Source organism: Larus michahellis, chromosome 7 (assembly GCF_964199755.1).
Source record: "Larus michahellis chromosome 7, bLarMic1.1, whole genome shotgun sequence".
Taxonomy (NCBI): Eukaryota; Metazoa; Chordata; class Aves; order Charadriiformes; family Laridae; genus Larus; species Larus michahellis.
Window position 1 is genome coordinate 5,086,938 of NC_133902.1, and position 22,294 is coordinate 5,109,231.

At 63.2% G+C, this 22,294-nt stretch overlaps 2 protein-coding genes across 3 annotated transcripts in view; one reads left to right on the forward strand and one right to left on the reverse strand.

Moving 5' to 3' along the window:
- Window positions 1-2,662: 2,662 nt before the first annotated feature.
- Window positions 2,663-3,415, reverse strand: BHLHA9 (basic helix-loop-helix family member a9). The gene has a single exon (XM_074595293.1). The coding sequence runs from the start codon at window positions 3,413-3,415 to the stop codon at window positions 2,663-2,665; it is 753 nt and encodes a 250-aa protein (XP_074451394.1).
- A 3,982-nt stretch (window positions 3,416-7,397) lies between these two features.
- Window positions 7,398-22,294, forward strand: part of ABR (ABR activator of RhoGEF and GTPase) — a 42,157-nt gene continuing 27,260 nt past the window's right edge. Inside the window, exon 1 of one of the 2 annotated variants that reach the window (XM_074593663.1) lies at window positions 7,398-7,751. In XM_074593663.1, the coding sequence (XP_074449764.1) occupies window positions 7,412-7,751 (340 nt within the window). In that variant the 5' untranslated portion in view covers window positions 7,398-7,411. Of the gene's footprint in view, window positions 7,752-17,324; window positions 17,584-22,294 lie in introns of those variants that run through there. The other variant, XM_074593664.1, reaches the window with a different exon arrangement.

Genomic DNA, 22,294 nt, shown 5'->3' on the forward strand with positions numbered 1-22,294 from the left:
AGGCCGTGCCGGAGGAGGGGCCAGCCCGGTTCGGCCCCCGGGGCAGGATCGGGGCCGCGGACCGCCCCCGGGATGTCCCCGTTCCCCCCTTCCCCCGCCCCCGGGCCGCGCTCAGCCCCCCGTGCAGGCGGCGCCGCCGCCCCCCGGGGATGCTGGCGGGGGTGCGGCGGGGTGGAGCGGTGGGAACGCCGGGGTGTTCCCCGCCGCCTCCAGCCCAGCCCTGCCCGAGGCTCTGTCCCGCCCCACCGACCCCCGGCTCTTCCCGGGGGCTCCCACGGGCACCGCTTCACTGCAGCGGTATGTGAAAGCCCAGCCCTGAACCGGCTCGGCTTGTGCCAGCGGGGCTCGGTGGCCGCCTCCGGCCCCGCAGGAGCAGGAGGATGACGAGGGCAGCTCTGTGCTGGGTGCCGGTACACACAGCCCTGCTGTCGCTGGGTCCCCCCTGGCTGAAAGCCTTTCCCCAGGCAGGTGGGGGACATGCGGCACAGACCAGACCCTGGGCAGGGTGTGGGTGCCCGGCGGTAGCCCTGACTCCAGCCGCTCTGGGAAAGCATCCTCCCCAGGCACAGGGGGAGAGGAGTCCCTGGGCACACTGTGCGGAGCTCACCCTGCTCTCGCTGCGCACGGGTGACCCTGGAGACAGAGCAGCTGGGGACAGGGACACCAGATGAGTGACAGATACTGCATCCCTACATAGGACCTGCAAAGGAGAACGGGTGCTGGTGCAGGGGTGGGTTACGTTCTGTGCAGCAGACAACAGCATCCTTGGGAGCAGGGGGGTAAGGGGCAGGAGGGAGGACCGAAAAAAAAAAACCCAGAGCCTGGAGGCCTGGCAAAGATGGATGTTTTCCACCCATTCTGTATTATGCTTCAGTTCCAAATTTGTCAGGGATTTCCCTGGCAGTGAGTGCCATCTATGGGGCACACCCAGCACCTTCTGCCTTTCCCAGAGGTGCCCAAGGAACCTGCTGCTACCTGGGGCTAGGTCCGCGATGCCCAGCGCTACCCAGAGCCTGCCAGGCTGCTGCCCCCCTGGGATTTGTCCCATCCCACAGCCTCCAGGCAGAACGAGGACCCGTGTTTCATACACGTAAACCCAAAAGCAGTCGGGTGACCCTGCCCGGGGGGGGTGGGTCTTGCAGAGTTATTATGCCTTCTCCCTGCTTCTGCCTCTCTGGCCATCTGCTTCCATCCGTCTTGCCTTGACTGGCCACCCAAGCTGGGGGTAAAACCTGGAGATGCAAATTTGGGTGGAGCAAGGGATTTGTGTCTGGGTTAGGGCTGGGTTTCACTTAAACCTTCTTTGAATGCTGCTATTGCTTGGCTTTCACTCCCCCTGTGATGCAGAGCAGGGGCATGCCGCTGCTCCGGGGAGAGCCAGAGCAGGGGAAGCCGCTCGGCGCAGGGATGCTGTTGGGAGAAGCAGGATTCCTTCAGCGGACATTGCTGCAGGCCTTCTTCTGGCAGGGGGAACATCTGTTGGAGATTAAAGCCAAGATGCCTCACACCGTCAGCACTTTAAAGAGGCTCCTTTGCCGAGCGAAGAGCTCTCTCTCCTGGCTGCTGGTAGCTTTCCTCTGCTCATTTCCCAGCTGCCTTGTCCCACCCGGGGAATAAGGGAGGAGGAGGCCCTGGGGAGGGACCGGCACACTGCAGCAGAGGATTGAGACGGTTGTTCCAGCGTGTGTCCCTCCAGCAGGGAAAGAGCTCAGGCTGCCCTTGGTGTGTTGGCAGCCAGTGCCAGGGCTCGGCTGGGAGCACTGCGGGGGGAGTGGAAGGGCTGGAGGAGTTCTGCGGGGGCTCAGCACTGCGGGAATCACGCAGCGCAATTTACCCTGTCCAAAAACCTACCGTTTAGTCATGTGTGTGGCAGTAAACCCCTGCCTAATTCCTGCAGTAATTCCAGTTTGCTGAATCCCAAGCAGAAGGGAGCCCTCCCAGCTGGTCTGAGCTCTCTGAGCCAGAGGGTAAAATTCCAGTTAAATTCCCCCTTCCTCCATGCCACTGGAACCAGCCAGGAGCACGTTATTGGGCCGTCCCACCAGAGCCACTTTGCTGCGATCGGGAGGAAGCCGCAAACGGATGGGTGGGTTTTCTGAAAGCCGACATCTGTCTCCCCTCCCAGCCTGGCCTCTCAAATCTGCTGGGCACGAACGTCTGCAAAAATGAGCTTAGCATCCAAAGTCCCAGGGCACTAACCTTTCCCTGCTCCTGCTCCCCTCCTTCTCCGTCAGGAGCCAGAGCGACCAGACAGCCAAGGGCTTTAGTGTGATCCCCACGGCCCATCTGTCCACCCCACACATATTAACAGCCAGTGCCCTGGTGCTGGGTTTGTAAGTCATGTTTTCTCACAGAGCAAGCAAGAGACAATAAATACCACTGACAATCGGCAACAGTGACACCTCGCCACAAGAGACACAGAGCTGGCACTTCCAGAGGACTTTCCCCCTTTCCCAGTCTTCCCGCAGAGCGGAGACCCGCAGCCGGACAGCACTGGGGTCCCGTATGGCGTTCTGGTGGCTCACAGCTCTCACCAGCATTGCAGCCGAGCTCTCCATCCCACAGCCCTTCTCTCTCATGCAAATGTCCCTTCCTGCTCCCCCCATTTGTCCCGCAGATGCGTTACCTTCCCAGCACCGTCTTGCCACCCCAGCCCTGCAGGTCAGTGGATGGGGAGGCATTGCTGGTGTCCCCAGCTCTGGCAATAGCCCAGCTGCCAGGGGACTGCCCCAGCCAGGGGCTCTCGCAGGCTGTCCATGTATCTCTGCTGGCCTCGCAGCCCCGGGTGGTGGGTCCCACCGGAGCAATAGGCAGGGCTGGGCACGGCGTGATCCTCCTTCGGGTTCTCGTAGTTCTGGAGCTGCCTCTCCGGGGAAAACATGGTGTAGAGAGGGGACGGAGAGCAGCGCTGAAAGCCGGTGGTGGCTCCATAACCGGGCTCCCAGGGGAGCTGGGGGTGGGTGGCCTTCGTCCCCGGCTCCCGTGCAGGGACCCCGGCCCGGCCACAGCACTCAGAGTGGGTGCAGGGCCAGCAGCGCCCGGCGCCGTGCAGGGACAGGGACAGAGCTGTGATCCTGTTGATGGCTCGTCGGAGGGTAGCGATTTTGGAAAGCCTTTTGCCACCGAGGTCATGTTTGAGGGCCAGCCGCAGGGCATTGAAGGCTTGGTTGTAGTCCAGGATCCTCTTGCGCTCTCTGACATTGGCAGCCATCCTCCTGGCCTTGGAGCGCACCGGCCTGCTCCTCTTCCTCACCTTCATCCCTTCGGTGTCCCTCAGGCAGGCGGCTGCTTCCCTCCCCCGGGGGACCCACAGACCTTGCCCGTAGCACGCCTGGGATGCAGCCCCCGCTTCCAGCTCCTCTTCCGAGCTGTCGGGCTCGGCTGCTGTGCTTTTCCCCATGGCTGCTCCGGACATTCCGCAGTGAGGGGGAGCGGGAGAGGTGCTGCTGCGGTCCTGCCTCCTGCAAGGTGTGGGAGACACTCCTCCAGGGACACGCAGCTGCCTCTAAAAACCCCATGGCGGGGCTCGTCACGTGGCTCCCTGCCGACCCTCCTCACCTGCCCGCAGGTGTGCTGCCTTGCGGAGAGGCACAGGGCGAGCCCTGCCTGGCCTCTGCCCACCGGGATGCTCCTGAGCACCCTGCCAGGCTGGAGTGTGGGACGCCGGTGCCGGGGTGCCCGGAGTTTGCAGTGGGATGCCCCCAGGCCCCGGGAGGAAGGGGGTGAGACACCTCTACCAAGCACACGTTGCAGTGGTTGCTTTAGTCTGTGCTAAGAGTTCGGTCACTGCAGGAGTTCCCTGTGCTGCTCTGCCCTCTCCTCCCCTGGGCAGGCTGGCGGCTGTGCCTGGGCCAGGTCATCCCTGGGTTTTATACCGTGACGTGGGGCATCACCACCCTGGCACCGGGGATGGGCTCTGCTCCCCCACGCTCACTCGTGCTGCAGCATTTCTTTTATTTCACGGCTCGGGGAAACTGGGGCACGGAGTGATGGTGTTGCTGAGGAGAGCAGCGAGTCTGGCGCCTGGGTGCAGGAGGAGAGAAAATGACTCCTGCCCCAGGAGCGGGGCCGGAGCACTGAGCTGCCTTTGAGACAGCAACTTAGGGGTGCTCCATGCAGCGGCACCCCGGTAAGCCGGGAGCATCCGTGGGCACGGAGGTAGGTGGGTGCCTGGACAGGAGCAGCCCCCGGGGGAGCCAGGGGAGGAATGTGGGGGCTTGGCACGCCTCTGCCCTGCGGAGCAGGAAGCAGGAATGTGGCAGGGGGAATTGGGGCAGGTGATAAAAGAGCTAAAGTGCTGCCTGCCTCCAGAGCCTTCCTGTCCCTTCCCAGCAGCGGGGACCCCGGGGGCAGAGCTGTCTGGGCTGGTGCTGCCAGGCCTCCCCGGCACTGACTCTGGGGAAGACGATGCTGAAAGCAGCTCCTTGTTCTCTGCATCCCCAGGCCGGCAGGACAGAGGGACTTGCCAGGTGCGGCAGATCCGGAGGCCATGGGGAGGGCCAGGTCCCCATCCTCGGAGCAGCGTGGGGCTGCCACGTGTGTTTGCCCATCATTTCATTAGCGAGCAATCGCTAAATGCCTTCCTGTGTGAGGGGTAACATGTTGAAAAATGGCCCGGGAGTGGGTCTGACAAATTGTTGGGGTAACTGGCGCAAAAGCAGAGCCCCGGGAGAACGTGTCCCCCCTTGATCCATCCCTTTCTATCTGATTGTCCCAGCTCACGTTTATCAATAGCCACAATTAGCAGGGGGCTATTTGTCTATTGCCCTTCTCTTCTCTTGACTCTTTGAAGTTGAAGCTAATTTAAGTGCCTCTGCTCCAGGAACCCAATAAATCAGGAGCCGGGGCCTCGGGGAGAGGGGAGGACCAGGCAGCAGGACTTCAAAGGGAGGTGAAGATTGCAAATATTTTTGAGCACTCACCTGTGCTCGCCGTGGGTCTCTCGTTCTCGCCAGTGGCCTTCTGGCCTCCCAGTCTTGCTCTGCCCTCAAAAGCGGATGGTCCCCCAGCCACTGACTTACCTGGTGAGCTCAGCTTGGGAGCGAGGGGCTCTTTGGGATGCTTGAAAGCCAGCAGGATGTGCATGCTGGGCCCACTTAGAGACCTGTCTGTCCAGAACCCAGCTAAGCAGGATGGATCCCTGATGTGGGGATGCTTTTGCTGGTGTGGGAGGTCGGGAGGTGCGGTACAGAGCAGACAGGGAGGTGGTTGAGCTGGGCACAAAGCCCGTCCCAGCTGGGGTGATGCTTGGGCAGAGGCAGAGGGAAGGCAGCAGCCCACCAGGCAGGGGAGAACCCGCTGCCCCCGTCCTGCCTGCAGCCCCCAGGAGCTCACTGGGGAGCACTGCCGGGGGTTCCCATCCCAAAAATCTCAGCAGCGGGCAGCCCCGGACCTGCAGGGAACCAGCCCCAGCTCTCGGAAGCAGGCAAGGCCAGACTGTAAATCACGGGTCATCGGATGCCACCTGCCGCCTGTAATTAGTGCATCCCGCTGGGCCGTCCCCACCTCGTCCTGGATGCTTCCTACCTAGGTGCCCATTACAGGGTGGGAGGCCAGCAGGAACGCCCACCCAGGCCCTGCTCCCTCGGCCCCCGCTGATTTATCACCGTGCGCTGGAGAGATTTATGGGCTGAGATGGGGAACCAGAAATGTGTTGTGAGGCTCTGCCGGGCCCGTCTGCCTGACAGATGATGAAAGAGCTGTAATTATCCGTCGCCATGAATAAATCAGGCCACTCACAGCAACCCCCCCTCCACACTCCCTTCCCAGCCTCCATGAAGGGGTTCGACTCCCGGGGACACCCCACCTCTCCAGCACGTGCCACACTGAACCTGGGGCACTGCTGAGCGCTGGGCACCTGCCCGTCCTGGGCAGCATGGCCACAGCTCTCGTGGGTCCCACAGCCCAGAAGCATGTTTTTGGGAGTCTTCGCCCCTAACACTGATGCCGAGCAGGGGTTGCAGCTCCTGTAAAGGGCCCAGGACTGGCTGCCCTCACCCACATCCATTCAGCACCCCCTAAAATCGCTGCTGCTTCCAGATGAGAGCTGCCAGGACCATCTGGGATCACAGCCCTCCCCGGAGATGAAACCCAGATGGGGTGGTGAGGGGGCAGCCGACATGGGCTGGGGGGGCTGCCTGGCCCCTGGCAGTATCCCAGCACCATCCACCCTCTTCGGGAAGGCTGCACTGGGAGGCATGGCTGTGCCGGAGGGAGGCTGTGCTGCCGAGGTGCAAGAGCCAGGGACTTGCATGCAGGGAGATGCCCCCAGCTCTCAGGTGGTGACGGAGGGGAAGGAGGAGGAGGTTGTTGCGACACTGCCTGGGCCCCGCGGGTAAACAAAATAGGACGCTTTTTTCCTGCTGGGGCTCGGCCAGGTGGCACAAGGGACTCAGGCCTGTGAGTCATCCACAGCCATCATGCAGTACATGGGAGGAGGCAGGGGAAGGCAGGTCCTCGCGGCTGCCTGGAGGCTCCTGCCTCTACCCCCAGCACCCCGCGAGGTGCCACGTCCCAGCACCTGGCACGACACAAGGGAAACACCCACCCTGTCCAGGCCGTGGGGTTGGAAAGCCCCATCCCGTGGGGTGGGAGTGCGGCGGGGGGCGTGCACTTCCCTGGCAGCTTAAAGGCAGCGGGCACACACGCCATGGCACAGAGTGGGCAAAAAGCCTTACGTGGGCCTTCATCACCCACCACGGTAGTTTGTGCCTGTCCCTCTGTCTGGCGGGAATGGCCCCTCCATCCTGAGATGGACAGGGCGAGCAGGGTGTCGCAGGGTGGCCAGGAGGCGAGCAGAGTTCCATAGCAAAGGCCGGGGCACGCATAGGCGGAGGGGAGGCACTGGAGCACCCCGTGCCTTTGAAGCTCAGCCGTCCCTGGCTCGGGGACCAATTTCTTGCAGCGCGTGGGATTGTTTGTGCCATCAGCTGTCGCTTCGTTAACTGCTCTGACGCTGCCGACACCGGACCACGGCATCCTCCCGGCCCACGGCATCCTCCCGGCCCACGTCCCGCAGCTCCCCCGGGGGGAGCCCCGGAGATGGAGACGGAGGTACCGCAGGTGGGAACAGCCGGGAATACAGCACCGCATCCCACTCGGGCTCCCCAGCTCCATCACGGGTGCACCCCGGGGAGCGCTTGCGGTGCTCCCCGGTGGAAGGAGGCGGCAGAGGCGGAGCTGCCCGGTGCAGGTGACCGGGCGGCTCCCTCCACGGGGCTCGCAGCCGGAGCCGAGCCCGGGGGGGGCGGTGGCAGCGCTGCTCCCCGCCCCGGCGGGGCCGTGCCGAGGCGGGGCGGGCCGGGGGCGGGCACCGACGTCAGGCCCCGCGGCGGCGGCGGGGGGCGGAAGGCGGCGGCGGCGGCGGCGGCGGGGAAAGGGGGGGGCCGAAACTTGGGGCCGGGGCGGGGGGATGGCGGCGGTGGAGGAAGCGGGCGAGGCGGCCCGGGCGGACTTCGCCCGGCACTGGCAAGCGGAGTTCCCGGGAGAACCGGCGCCCCGCATGGAGCTGGGCTCGGTACGGGCCATGGAACGGGAGCTGGAGCGCTGCCGCCGCCACCTGCGCCGCCTGCAGCGGGCGCTGGCCGAGGAGCGCTTCAAGGTGGGCTACCTGGAGGCGGCGCTGGCCCGAGCCCCCCCGCCGCCGCCGCCGCCGCTGCCCGCCGCCCCCCGGCCGCCGCCGGGCCCCGCGGGCAGCTCCCCGGAGGGAGGCAGCGGCGGCAGCTCGGACGCGGAGGACGCCTCCTCGGCAGGTGGGTGCCGCGGGGGGCCCCGGGCCGCGGCACGGCCGAGATGGGGGGGACCATCCCCCCAACCCCGCGTCCCAGGGCGTCCCCCAGCAGGGTGTCCCCAGCCCCCGCGCCGTCCCCGTCGAGTGGTCAAGGGCATCCCCGGCTCTCGTGCTGTCCATCCTGAGCTCCTGTGCCATACCCATGGCACGGTCAAGGGCACGCCGTGCCACTCTGTCCCCATGTCCCCGTGCCGTGCCGCTGCTAAGGCCATCTCGAGCCCTTGTGCTGTCCCTGTCACTCTGTCGATGCACCCTGTGCTGCAGCACGGTAGAGGATCTGGTGCTCTCCCCAGGCTGTCCCCACTACGCAGCCAGGGGCACCCCATGCCATCACATGGCTGAGACTGCCCCAAGCCCTTGTGCCATCCCCGTCAGGCAGCTTGTGCCGCCCCCAGCCCTTGTGTTGTCCCCATCCGACCACTAAGGTCACTCTAAGTCCCTGTCCCATTGCAGAGGGAATCCCATGCCAAGGCCTCATCCTTTGGCATGCAAGGACAGAGGGAGGCTGGCCAGTCCCCTGCAGCTGGCTCTTGGTGATGTGCTACTGGCCCAGGAGCCACCTCTGGGGCTGGGATGCTGCGGGAGAGTCACTTCCTCCAGGTGTGACCGGGCTCACGGGGACACCTCTGCTCGGGTGACACCCTGTGATCTGCCGTGGGGAAGCCCTGGGGCCACTAAAGCAGAAGCATGCCGGGGTGGTGCGGTGTCCCCAGGGCGTTTCGCTGGGCAGATTGAGAACAATGTTATTTTGCAAGTGACTGGCTGTTTCGTGGCGCTGAAGGCGCAGCCAGCCAGCGCTGTCACCCGTCACGCTGTCCTACTTCCAGCGGCCTGGAAGTTGTTATTGCATCAGCTTTAATCCCGGTTCAAACACAGTCCTGACAGCTAAGGAATGTCACTCTTTACGTTGCTAATTCTCCAGCTGACTTGAGTTAATTTTCTTCTTGCTCGATTGTTTGGGGTGGTGGTTTTTCCCCAAGGCTGTATTGTGCTGGTTTAAGATTGTCTGGGTCGCAAGCACTCTGATGTCGAACCGTGCTTAATATTTAGCGTAATTTATATTTATTGCATTAGTCTACAGGGCTGGGGAACAGCTCAGTTTCCACTTCACCTTCCTGAGCTGTCTGGAGGTGGAATGTCCAAAGTACATGGCTGCTCTCCGTGTTGTCTCCGTACCGCGCCAGGCTGGCCCGTGTGTGTTTGTGCCTCTCCCCATCAGTGGGGATGTGGGAGCCTGCACCCAGCCCCATGGCAAGGTCTGAGGGCATTCGATGCGTCGCCTTCAAAGGGCCACCCCAAGTCCTTCTCCAGCTCCCCGTCAGCGGGCAGTGGCTGTAGCTTTTGGAGAGCTGCTCAGCGGCCGAGGGAACTCGAGTGCGTCGGAGCGACCAAGCGCAAATCCTTCCGATTTACACTTGGATCCTGCGTTTTATTTATATCTGGGTAATGTTCCTGAATGTTCCCAAACACCCAGGGATGTGCAAGGCTGCTCTCAGGCCTGGGGGCTGTCATTAAAGGGACTTCCCTGGAGCACAGCCTAAGGAACGGGTCTCTGAGCCCCCGAGGGTCCCGGCTTCATAACCCAGAGGGGTCCTCCAGCCCCACACCACCCTTCGTGGCAGCTGGGCCAAGACCTTTGCAGCCGGTCAGGGTGAGTCTTTTGGGCAAGACCATGAAATCTGGGGTTGCTTCTGCTGTGATTAAATGTGGCCTCTTCCTCTTCCTCCTCTTCCTCCTCCAAATGGGTCTCCATCACGGTCCCTGGCTCCTGCACTCGTCCGAGGAGGCAGCATCCCCTCCGCCGAGCTCCCGGCTCCTTGCCCCACGGCACAGCCGGGCTCTGTGTGGGCATTGGGTGACGGTGGCGGCCATGAGCAATCCCCAGCCTTGTCCCGAGCCTTTTCCGGGCATCAGCACTTTTCTTTGTTACACGTTATAAGGGCGCCTGTGTGCCCTGACGGCGCTGACATTTAAAAGCAGAATTTGAGAGTACAGTAAAACGCGTGTGGTCATTGCCCGGATCCCCCTTTCTCCGGGCAGTTGGTTAACTTAGTTCTCCCGTCGTTTTCTTCTCACTTCTCTTTATTTTTCAGATAAAATTAAAAATGCCTGATCGTGGTGCTGTTTGCTTCTCCTGCCAGCAGTCCGTGCGGTGTGTAACTCTGTTAGCGCTGCTCTGCCTGGGTCCCTCGGTATTTTAATGTGAATTTTGGAGCTTAACGGTGCTGCAGCTGTGGCCGAATGTGGTTGGCCCCCGGCGGTTTCACTGTAACCTACGGCAGCGCTATCTGGACAGCAAGCGGAGGAGCGTTGAATATCGTCTTTATGGGAATTACCAGGGAAAGACAGTGGTTTCCTTTAAGTAGCTTGTGCTTAATCTGATTTAAAGCGAGGAAATCTGCAAGATGCCCCTGTTTGCAGCTATTGCATGAGAGCAGCGCGTGTGACAGCCAGATACACGATCCTGGCATCTGAGATAACGCCTGTGCCAGCTCACCCGGGACCAACAAAATCTGAGCGTCAGCGAGCAGATGGCTAAAAACGAAGCGTGGAAAGGACTAAAATTCCCTTCATCTCGGCCATCACCTGTTCCCTGTGGCTAAACACGCAGCTGGCCTCGCAGCTGAGTATGTGCGGTGCCGCGTGTGGCCGTGCCGGGCGGTGGTCGGGGTGTGCCGGGGTGTGCCGGTGCTCCGGCTGGCTGCTGCCTCCATCACCTCCCTTTTGCTGCCACACGAGTGCGGGGCGAAGGGTGCGGTGCCGCGGGACGGTACCCACCAGGAGAGGGTGAGCTGAGCGGGTGGGAGGCGACCCTGCCGGTGACCGAGAGAGGAGGGAACGCGGTGATGCTCATCGGGAGATGCTTTGTGCCCGGCAGCCGGGTAGCGCACACGGAGGTGGGACAAACTCGGTGCTGGGTTTTCCCACTTTGCTCTTGGGAAGGGGAGAAAGAGGCTGGCTTTGGCACGGAGCTGGGATGCTACGGGAGCTCCTGAAGCTCCTCTGGAAGGCTGCTGGGTTCGGGAGCCCCTGGCCTGCCCTCTGCAGTGCCCTGCACCCCATAAATGTGAGCTCTGGGGTGGGGAGTGCTGGCATAGCTGGAATAGCCCACGATGGGGTTGGCTGGCGGATCTGGTTACGGCAGGATGCTGCGGCTGCGAGTAGATGAAATGCCCAGCCCTCTGTTTAGCTGGAATTACAGTTTCTGTCATGGAAAGATCCTGGAGTCACGTGGGCTCTTCTGCTCGCCCCACCACACCGCCTTCGCCAGTACCTTGGGAAACGGGAAGGGAGGCTGCCGGCAGCAGTGGGGTCCCTGCCTCGCAAGGAGGGGTGAGCACAGGAAGGCGGCGGTGCCGGTGTGTGCACCAAAGGGCTGTGATGGGGAAGGGGCCCTGGGGCGTCTGGAGTCCCTGGGGCATCGTCCGCCTCGTCCCTGCGTGCCCGGCTGGGTTGTCGTGGGTGTCATGCTAGGGGCACCCGGTTTGGGTAAAGGCAGGGCTTGTTCTTGCTACTCCATCCCTGCTTTCAGCTGGTGCTGCTGCTGGTAAATACACGATACTGCAAAAGTGGCATCTCTCTCTGTCCCAGAGAAACTCCTCCTCCGCAGCCAGGGAGGTGATGGGGCAGGGCTCTGTCCTGCTGTCCTGAGCTGCCCTCGGACCCTGCTGGTTTCTTGTCCCTTTCTTGGAAAATCCCCTAAAACCCCAGCAAAAGGAGAACGGAAAAGAGCGAGCAAAGTCCGGAGTTGATCCCGGTGCATCTCTTTCTGCCTGGGGTAGGTCGTGGCATGCAAGAGGCGAAGGAGCGGTGATCCCACAGCGCCCAGGAAGGTGAAGTGTCGCCTTGTCTGTGCATCCATTTCCCCTCCTTTAGCACCAGGCGGGGATCTGGGAGCCGGTGCCGAAGCGGGGAAGTGTGTGGGTGGGAGTTGTCCCTCCCCGAGAGCTCATCTACCGCCTCTGTGTCCACATACATATTTTTTTTAATTTTTACTTCACCCTATTTCCCCACCGTTGGAAAGTGCTAGTTTGGCTCTAGAGATGCTGAGAGTTCCTCTTCTGGCTGGGGGAGGCCAGGCAGAGTCTCAGTGTTTAATTTTAACTGCTTGGGCAAGGGCGAAACCGCAGTGCATGTGTGTGTGCACGCGCCTGCTGGGGACCTTTGAACTGTCTCCATCTGTTCTGGGGCCCGGTGGCGTTTTGGGAGGTGGCATTTCTCCACGACCCCCCCACCCCCCACCCCGATGGCAGCGTGACAACAGCCCCTGCGTGGTACGGGGCTGCCTCCCTGGAGAGTGGTGCTGCCCGAGCCGGGGCCTGCGGGGTTAACGCTGGGGCAGGTTTGCACTGTTAACGAAAAATCATAGATAAATGCAAAAGTTCACGAGGTTAAAAAGCCTTTGAGTAGAACAGTTGCTGTTTAAAAGCACGGTTTTTAAAGGAGAGCAGTAAGTGCTGGTTGTCAGAATAACTTCCCTGTGATGGGTAAATAGTGGAGGGCTCGCAAAGGAGCTGGAAGACCAAAGGGGAGACCTGGGACCGGCTCTGCCCAGGGCCACCACCGGGGTCTCTGCGCCGGGGCAGAGCCAGCAGCGGCCCCAGGATCTGCTGCGTGGAGAAACGGCCCTTCCAGGCACCATCACCCTGTGAAGGCTGAGCAGGACAGACGTGTGGTGGGACGGGGGTCCCTGTCCCTCTCACCGGGCAGAGGGACGGTGGGTGAGCAGACCCCGGGGGGCACGTCTGTGCTTCTGGCAAGCTGTCGTGGCTGGGTCTGGCTTTGCTGTCCCCTCTGCCATCAGCTGAGCATGGCAGCAGTGGCAATCCGGCCACTGCCCAGCATCACGAACATGCACCTCCTCCAAAGCAGATCCTCCAAATCAGTGTGAGCATTCCCGGGATGGCTTCCTCCTCTCCCCCGGCAAGGCGTCGGCCCAGGGATGCTGACATCCCGCCTGCAGGAGGTGGGTCTGGCCGCAGCATCCCCGTGCATCCCTGTGTGCCGTCAGCTGAGCACATCCTGATGGCTGGGCATCTGTGGGGGGGGTGTCTCTCTGTCCCCCCCAGCACTTGGGCAGAGGCGGTGCTGAGCTCCCCCAGCTCGGCAGCATTCAGATGGTGGGTAGCGGTGCTGCCCCAGAGCCCTGCAGAAGGGAAGGAGGGGACATTGTTCCACTTTCAGTGCCAGCGGTGCCACTGGCTTTGCCCACCGCGGGGGCGACCGCTTGGGCTCGGAGATGGCCCCCTGGTCCCCTTGAGCTTGGTGCAGCGGTGGCCGGTTGTGGGGTCGGCGGTGGCCCTCAGGTAGGAGCAGCGGCAGCAGCCGGGCACGCAAGAAACCCTCATTAGGTGTCTGGCTACAGCCAGAAGTGCCCTGCGGGGCCTGAATACATTTGCATTGTAAGTCTATTGAAATCTGGTTTGGGGTGGATTTTTTTTTCCCTGGAAAGACACTTCTGTGCATCGGGGCTCTTTGTTCCGCTGGTTCCTCCTCCCCTCCTGCCCAGCGTGGCCAGCGATACCGCCAGTTGGGATCCCAGTGGAAGGCTCTGCTCTGTCTTCCCTGGATGCTGTCTGCTGCAGCCAACCCTGCAGCAGCGAACGGAGGGAGACGTGGGGGATTAACGTTCCCTTGGGCTAGAGAGCAGAGCCTGGCTTAGCCCAGGCAGCTCACTGAAGTGTGCGTCTGTCCCGGGAAAACACCACCTCTGCCCCTGGTTCATGGCATTGCTGGGTTTATCCTCCCGCTGAGGTTGGAGGGAGCGTACGGATCTCGCTGCATCCCCAGGAGACATCTTCAAATAGACTTGGCTTTCCCACCCCCAGTTACTTTATCGGTGTTTGCTAAACAGGATAATTTGCATATGTAGATCAGCAGCAGCAACGCTTCTTGGCTGCCTTGGCTGTAGTTGAGCGGGGCCTGGCCAGCCTAAGCAGAATCGCGGAGGACGTCCTGCAGATCTGCCCCGAGATAAGTCCCAGCTGCAAAGTTCAGGGATTGTTTGAAGATCTGGCAGGTAGGGAGACCTTTGTGCCTGGGACCCGGGGCTTTCTGCCACGGGTGCTTTTCATTTGGAACCGACACCTCTTCCTTCTCCTTCGCGGGTCCCGGGGTGGGAAGCAGCCCTGGCCGAGCCGTCCCGGCGGCGCTGGCACCGGGGCTGGGTGGGAGAGGAGCAGCCTGGGGCTGCAGCGCTGGCAGATATGGCCGCGATTTCCTCCCTCTCAGAAGAGAGATGCGATGCGATAGCTGGCCCGGGCCTTCATCTGATATTGGAGTCTTTTTCCTGTGAGCAGCCACCACCTTTCTTTCCTTTTCGGTCTGGTATTTTGAGAGGCCAAGGGCGCTGCTCCTGCGGCTGGGTCTCTCCCCTCCTCCCCACGCTTCTGGGGGGGACCTGCACAGCTCTGGCACCCTGCTTGGCTCCCCAAGGGCAGGAGGCTCCGAGCGGCTGCTCTGTGCTCCGGGCACCTCTCAGCCATGCCCCAGGGCTGTGAGCGGAGCTTGGGGCCGATGCAATGCATACCTCGGGGTTTCCGTCCCGCAGGAAAGTGATACGGGGGGAGAAGTTTAATGCTGAGTTGGACCGAGGAGCAGCATGTTCAGGACACCCAGCAGGAAGGATCTGCTTTGCTCCTTGGTGGAGAGGGTGGGAACATTTTAATTTATCCCCCTTTTACCTCTCTGCAACCTCTGGCAAGGGTCTCTGCACCAGCGAGGGATAGCCCAGAGCTCCCGGAGAGCCCAGCAGGGTGGGAACTGGAGAAGCTCGGAAAGCTGGGCTCTCGGATGGCGTCTCCCACCGCAGCCCTGGGCTCTGTAGCCCTGGCTGTAGCCCTGCCGTGGCTCCAAGACATCTAGGCTTCACCTCTCCCAAACAAAGGACTCAGCTCTCTTAGTCCTTGTCTAAAGCTGCCACTTGCATGGTGCTGCCCAACCACACCGGGAAAACACCCCCTTTGCCCCACACCAGTGTTGGAGGTGTAGGTGGCTCCAGAGCTGCCCTCAGGTTGCTGCCAGCCCTGGGTGGCCACCACCAGCCCCAGCCTGGCCCTGGGCAATCGCTGAGGCTTGTGAGGCCACGGCTGGAAGAGCCTCTTGCACAAGAGGCCAGGAATAGCGATGCGTGGGCTGGCGGGCAGGGGCTGGGCAGATGCCAGGCAGACAGACAGACACCAGGCAGGCTGCATGGAGCCGGCCGCTGTCAGGGAGGAACCATGGGACTCGGCTTTCGGCTCTCGCCGCAGGGATGCTCCCAGCTGGAGCTGTGCTGGGGGCGGTTCAAAATGTGCTTGGCAGCATCTCCTCACCCAGGGCTGGTCTGTGTCACCGCAGGGTGATGGGTGCCTGCACGTGGGTGGATGCTCCCCCCAGCTCCGGGGAAGGGAGCGCGATTCAGCTGCTTTGCAGGTTTTGAGGTTTTTTTGTTGTTGTTGTTGTTTTTGCAAAGGTGAAAAGAGCACGGAAACCAAAGTGAAAATAAAGCCCAAGGGTTTGGTGAGGCTGTTTTGTCCGGGCTGTGCAAGGGCACCTGCCTGGCTTGGTGTGTGCAGCCAGATAAGGCCTGTCAGGGGCGGCTCTGGTTTGGGCATCTCGGTGCATGGGGAGGCTTTCTGTGACACCCGCTGGTGGAGGGCTCCTGAGGGTCTGCTGGCCTGTGGGCGACTCATCCAAGTGCTCGGCTCGTGCCTTGTATTGGATAAAGTGCTAAGGGGGTTTGCACAGTGGCATGGAGAGCCTGGTGGCATGGGCAGGAGTGGCCAGGAAGTGTGTCCGGATGGTGGAAGCCCGTTGAAAACCCCCTGCATGCATGCAGAGAGCCGTGCGTGGAAAACTGGCCGCCCCAGGGGGCTGCAGGTTGCCTGCTGGCCCCATGGCTCTGCAGCCGCCGTGCTCGAGGTGCAGCAGCTGCATCTTGTGCTGCTGGTGCCGGTGCCAGTGTGGTGCTCCCCGGGCACGAGCAGAGCGCAGTTTCCTGCCGTGGATGGGGTCGATGCACTCAGATGAACCACTGTCACCTTCCTGGCAGCTCACTGCGCCGGGTGGCAGGGCATCTCGCTGCGGGGGGCTGTGGGGGCTGCAGGGGTGCGGGGTTTGGCTGCGGAGGGTGGACGGGACTCTCCATCAGAACCTTTAAGGGATGGCGTGGGGACAGGTCGTGGTACCGAGCCAGAGACTGGGCAGGAGCAAACGGGGGAGTTGGTGGGGGACAGAGAGCAGCAAACACTGTCTCATTGTGGCCACCCTTGGGCAGGGCTGGCACAGACCATGCTAACGTGGGGACAAGGGGAGTGCTGGCACTGGGCAGTGCTGGCGCCCAGCAGCATCCCATGGGGTGGCTGGGTAGGAATGCGCTCGACTCCCCAAAATACCCGGGAGCGGGGCAGGCGAGGGGTGGGAAATGGCAGCTGTGGGGCTGCACCCGCTGCCACTGACTCAGCACCCGGTGACTCAGAGCCCATGGGGGCTGTGGGCTGTGGGTCCTTGCCATGCCGGGGCTGGATGTGCCCCCCCAGGAAGGCAGGGCTGTGCTAGGGGCAGCAGTGGCCCTTCACCCTGGATGCCAGGTGCTGGTAGCTCCATGTACCCCAGCCATGCCAAATCACAGCCGTGGCATTGCTGTGCTCCCCCAAAATGTATTGGCCGTGTCCGAGCCTGGGGTGGACAACCCTGGGAGTGGGGATCAGGTGGTGGCAGCGCATTGGCAGGGTCCCCTCAGGTTTCCCAGACGGGGTGGTTGCTGATGCCGCCCGCGTCCTGGCACTTCATGCTCCGGTGGCTCTACCTTCCCCTTGTGCCCGGCGGAGCGTCATCCCTCCTGCCTGGTACCCATCTGGCCCCGGCGCCTGGTCCAGGCCCTCCCTCGCACGGCTGAGCCTGAGGGCAGGATGCGGCCGAGGGCACCGGCGAGGGATGCTGCCCACACAGGGATGCTGCCCACACCGCCGGGACCAGGGCAGCGGTGCCGGCACGGGCTGAACGAGGGCAGCCTCTGCACTTGAACGCTTGGCTGGCGCCCTGACATATTGGGGTTGATGACTCTGGCACTTTATATTTCCTTTGGCTACATGCAGCTGGGGAGGGCAGTTTAACCCCTGCCTGCCTGTGCCCCGCTCTGCCAACCCCGGTGGTGTGGGGCAGGGCAGATCCTGGGGGTCCTTGTTCCTCCCACGGCTCCGGCCGGGGGGAGCAGGGCCAGGAGGAGCCTGCCTCCTTCAGCCCTAGCGGTTTGAGGGGCTGGGGAGGTTTTACCGGGGAGGGGGCACAGCATCCCTCGGTCATAGGAAGGAGAGGAGACCATGGTGGAAAGGGTGATGGAGCCGGGCTCCCCCTTTCCCCCCGCCTCTCCTTGGGGTGGCCTGGGGGGCAGCCGCATGCCCCTCTACCACCACCATCGTCTCCTCCTCCTCCTCCTCCTCCTCCTCCTCCCTGGTCCCCAGACCCCTGCGGAGGGTCAGCGTGGCTGCGTGCGGGGGGACGCTGAGCCCGGCTCCCCCCGGCAAGGCAGGGGCGGGAGGCGGGACGCGCTGCCATCGCCAGGCGGCACCTCCTTCCCCGGGCACCCCCGGGCAGAAGAGCCGCCGTGCGCCCGGGCAGCCGGCCGTGCCCGGCTCTCCCCTCCATCCCCCCCCCGGGCCCGCGGCCCCCCGCCTCCCGCCCTCGCCCGCCGCCTTTGTTGTGAGATGAGAGCCGGCTGGCGGGGCTGAGAGCCGGTGCAGCCCTCCCGAGCATGGAGCCGCTCAGCCACCGCGGCCTGCCGCGGCTCTCCTGGATCGACACCCTCTACAGCAGTACGTGCCCTGGGATTGGGGGGGGGGGGGGGGCGGGAGGGCGGCGAGGGGGGGCGCTTGGGTGGCGGGTCCCCCTCCTACCTGTTGTGTAACGCTGCGTCGAGCTGGGGAGGGATGCTGAGCCAGGGTGGGATGCTGTGCCAGGGAAGGATGCTGTGCCGGGGAGGGACGCTGTGCCGGCCACCCCGTGCTAGGGGTCTCCTGGGCCGAGCTGAGCCCAGGGAAGGGGTAGGCAACGCTGGCAGGGGGCTGTGCTGCCCTCCCTGAGCATCCCGCACACCCCACTGGCAAGGCGGTGCTGGCCAGAGTCGGGCCAGCATCCTCCAGGCTCCAGGGACCCGCTGCCTGCTCCTGGGGGCTGCGTGAGCAGGATGGGTGACGGTGGCCCCGGCACGGTAGGGGCTCACTGGGGCTGGAGCAGCCTGACAGCTGGTGCTGCCCACGGGGGTCCTTGGGGACGTGGGTGCTTTCTGCCTCTGGTCCCATCCCCATCCCTCTGTGGCCGTGATTTTCACAGCGAGCTCTGAGGCGCTGTGCCAAGGATGCTGTGGCAACGCTATGTCGGTACCCAGGGGCTGGGGGTACCCCCATTTCTGCAGCAGCCCAGGGGCGCGAATTCCCTCCAATCCCACGGACGGGCAGGAGGGAGGAACGAGCCCCAGAGCTGTGTTGGTCCCAGTCCCATGGCAGCTGTCTCAGTGGCAGACAAGGGAGCCAGGGACATGTCTATGGGATGCGGGGCTCAGCCACGGGTTCCCCGTTGTTCATTCTGGGGGAGCGTTGAGCTGTGTGGGCACCCCAGGGATAGGTTTCGGGGTGCAGTGTTGAGCTTGGAGCCTGGCATTTCTGTGTCAGTGAGGTCTGGCACGGGTGTGCGGGAAGGTGGGATGCTCCGGAGAAAGGGGCATGGTGCCCCCTGCACGGATCTGGCATCTGCTGTGCCCTGGAGGGAGCAGGGCCTGCTGGGGGGCACGTTGCATAGGGCTGAGCCCCCGTCCCCCAAGTTTTCCAGCCCGAAGCCTCTGATACCCGCAGCCAGAGGCTGCATCCAAAGGCCAGCTGTCCCGGGGTCCAGCGCAACTGTGCAGCTTGTGCAGGCGGCTGGGCTGGAGCCTGGAGGCTCCATCCAGCCCCAGCCTCCGTGCCCTCCTTCCCAGCCACAGCATCTCTGCAAAGCGATGGCTCTGCCATCCCAAATCCTGCTCCAGCCGCCCTCGCTGTGGAGAGGAGAGGCATGGGGGAGGCTGCTCTGTGTGCCTATGTTTTGGGGGATGCGGGGCAGCGTCTGGCCTTCATCACACCAGGGAAGGCGGTGACGGTGCGGAGGAGATGCTGTTTGTGTTGAGCCAGCCTTTGGAGGAGGCCCGCGGAGGCAGGTCCGAGGCCAGCTCACGCATCCGTGTTGTCATGGTGAATTTTCACCCAGGCACAGGGAAACCGCGGCGTTTTCCCAAAACCTCGCAGGCTCCGTGCAGGTGTTGGGCTTCTCCCAGCAGTGGGATAGGACAGGCGAGCGTTGGGGTGTGCCGGCGAACTGCTGGGGTGCCAGGGAACAGCATGTGCATGGCTGGAAAGCGAAGAAAATGCCACCCTGAGCTGCGGTGACTGTGCTGCCTGTGCCCAGGCTGGGCAGGAGCCGGCTGCTGCCCGTGGCTGTGCTCCCTCTTGGGGACCATTGTGCTGGGATTAGCCTGGGTCAGACCTGGGAAGATATGGCGGAGCGGAAACATTCTTTTCCTGGGAAAAATAATCCACGGGGATGTGTTCCTGGCCCTGTCACCCTCCTGGGTCCACATGCCAGCCCCTAGGACCCCTGCCCTGATGGGTGCCAGCATCCCATGGCCACCAGCCCTTGGGACGTTTTGGGGCCGGATCCAGCTCCGGGCCACAGGGCTGCGTGTGGTAGCTGGGGTTACAAGGCTGTTTCAGGTCGGGGTGTCCTCTCCCCCCGGAGTGGCTCCCCTGGGCTAGGCTGCCTCCCTCCCCTCAGTCCCCATGCCTAGGGTGGAGCAGGAGGATTTCCACTGCTGCTGCTAAAAAACGGGAGCAAAAATAGCGCTGGGTTTTGGCACAGGCACAGGAACAGGCTGCAGGGGCAATGCAGCTGCGGGGGAAGGAGGGAGGCGCTCGGTTTGGGCTGGTTGGGTGGCAGGAGCGCCCACCAGGCGGGGAGATGCAGGGGCCAGCCCCTCCGTGGTCCCCTCGCCCAGCAATGTCCCCCTTACCCATCCTGGGTGTTTGGTGGTGCTTGGTTCCCTCCCTGTAGCGGGTGCTGGGGAGGTCCCTCTGCCCGGCCTCCCCAGGTGAGAGCCCAGTAAATACTGCATGGCCTTGGGTGGCACAGCTGGAGGCACAGCTGGAGCCATGGGGACATGGCTCCGTCCTCCCTCCTGTGGGCAGCGCAGGGTCCGTCTCCCTGGGTGCCTGTTGGGGCACTGTCTGTAGGTCTTGTCCCCAGCTTGGGCCTGGGACTGGGACACAGATCTGCTCCAACTGGGAGCAATGGCTGCACGAGAGATGGGTCATTCCTGTGTCCCTGCAGGCCAGTCTCTCCCTCTCTGTGCCATCGATGCTGCCTTTTTCCCTGCACTGCTGCAGGTGTCACCTCCCCGTGTCCCCAGCTGCCTCATTAAAGCTGTGTTCCTCGTTACCTTGCCACCGAGCCGCCCCAGCCTGGGTTTCCAGGTCTCTCACAGTGCTGGTGCCGCTCTGGGTGCCCCTGTTGCCTGCCCCATGGTTAAGCCTGGAGCTGCAGACCTTGGCCTTGGTGGAGGGGAGGTGGTGGAGCCTGACAGCCTCCAGGTTGGTGTGCCTGGTGGGGACCATCAGCTTTGTCCCCTCTCTGCTGCCTTGGCTCCCCTTTAGACCCCGTCTGATGGGGATGGGCGCTTGGGCGAGCGGTTTGGGTTTCTCTGTGGCATCCCCAGCACAGGGACAGTGCTGGGGTGGGATCAGGGGAGATGTGTGGGGTGGATGTGCCAGGGAGGTGGCCATCATGGGAGTACCTTATGCTGCCTTGCTTCTGGCCAGTGCTGGAGACGTCCCAGCTGGGACCCATCAAAGGCAAGAGGGACAAGGGACATGCACCACGAGGAGGCAGGACGGGTTATAGCTGGGGATCCCCTTTCCCTGGAAGCTGAGGACCACGGGGAACTACAGGCTCCCCCATCTCTGCCCATCCAGCATGTTCGTTCCCAGTTAGCTCCTGGGTTGAATGAGGGCTGCAGTGACCAGGTGAGGGTAGCCTCTGACGAACGGTTATTAGCTGGTAATTGCTAATAAAGTAAAGCCTGAGAGGGACTGTGGTGTCCTGGTGGAGCTGGGATGCATGTGGACTATGTCAGGGCTCTCATCCATCCCACCCCCGGATGCAGGATGGGACCCACCAGCACCGGTAGGGCTCTCAGCCTGAGCGGGCTTTGCAGCGCTGTTTGATTTAAAGATTTATTCACTTTCAATATGAAGCCAAATGCAATATTAATGTGCCGAGCAGTGTTGGTGAGAGTCTGGGGAGTCCTCGGCTGGGGTGGTAGGACCATGGGGACACGAAGTGGCAGCACTGTGGGGTTTGGTCAGGGAGGGCTGCTCCAGCCCCCATGCACTGCATTTTGGCCAGAGTATTGGCCAGGGTCTTGGCCGAGGTCTCCTGGCTGTCTGTGCCCAGGGAGTCTGTGGGGACAGCCATGGGGCTGCTGGTGAGGAGGGGAGCGAGGGGCTGGCAGGGGGTCGGGTTGGGTGACCTGTGCCCACCACCTCTTTGGGAGCTGCCGAGGGGGTCTTGGCTGCAGGCCCCGGCTGGGGGTGCTGGCTGCACCCCGCGGCCGCCCCTGCCGCAGCCGGGCTCCCTTCCCCCTCCCCTTTGTCAGCATCTCGGGGCTGCTGCAGCCGCCTCTTCCCGCCGCCACTGAGCCGCTGCCGTTTCCATGGTGACAGGTTAGGATGTACCCCGGTCCCCCGCTGTGCCCCGGGGACCGTTGCAGGCCCTGGAGACCCCCCCCCCACTCCCACTTGGGGCTCTGGCTCCCCAAAATAGCATCCCCTGGGCCATGGGCGATGGGGGAGTCGTGTGGCATCCCAAAATGGGTGCTTGCCTGGCGTGGCCTTATCCTGTGCTGGGGAAAGCAGAGCCCTTCTGCCCCCGCAGCATGGCCCGAGCTGCCCACCCACCATGGAGCTGCCACCGTCCCCCTTCTTCCAGAGGGGGTGGCACTGTCCTCCGCTGCGGACCCAGGCGTCCTGGCACCGGTTCCCATGCTCCGAGGCAGACGGGTGCTGGGAAGCGAGGAAAGACGGTGGCCGTGGCTGCCAGCCCAGCTCCATCTCTCCCCAGGGATGGCACAGGGATGGCGGCAGGGCAGAGTCACTCGCCTGGGGCTGGGGCGTCTGGCAGAGCAGCTGTCTCTGCGCAGAGAAGGCCTGCGGCCTCTCGGTGCTCTTAATTATGCAAATATAGGGAAGTGTGTCGAGCGGACACACTCGACCCCTGTGGGGATGAGGATGCTCTGTGTCATGCCCTGCCTGCTCGGCAGGGCAAGCAGAAAGCAGGCAACCGAGGCCGGCGGGGCCAGGGTGGGCTGCGGGTGTGGGCACGCGTGTCTGTGCATGGCCCCGGGTATCGGACACGGGGTCAGTCGCCCGCAAGTAACCGCAGGCTGTGGGGGTTGTGTGCGCCGTGTGGTGACCCTCGGCCATGGCGCCGCCAGGATGCTCA

Bases quoted from the DNA above. Each gene is read 5' to 3' on its own strand.
- BHLHA9 (XM_074595293.1), bottom strand. From the start codon at position 3,415: ATGTCCGGAGCAGCCATGGGGAAAAGCACAGCAGCCGAGCCCGACAGC.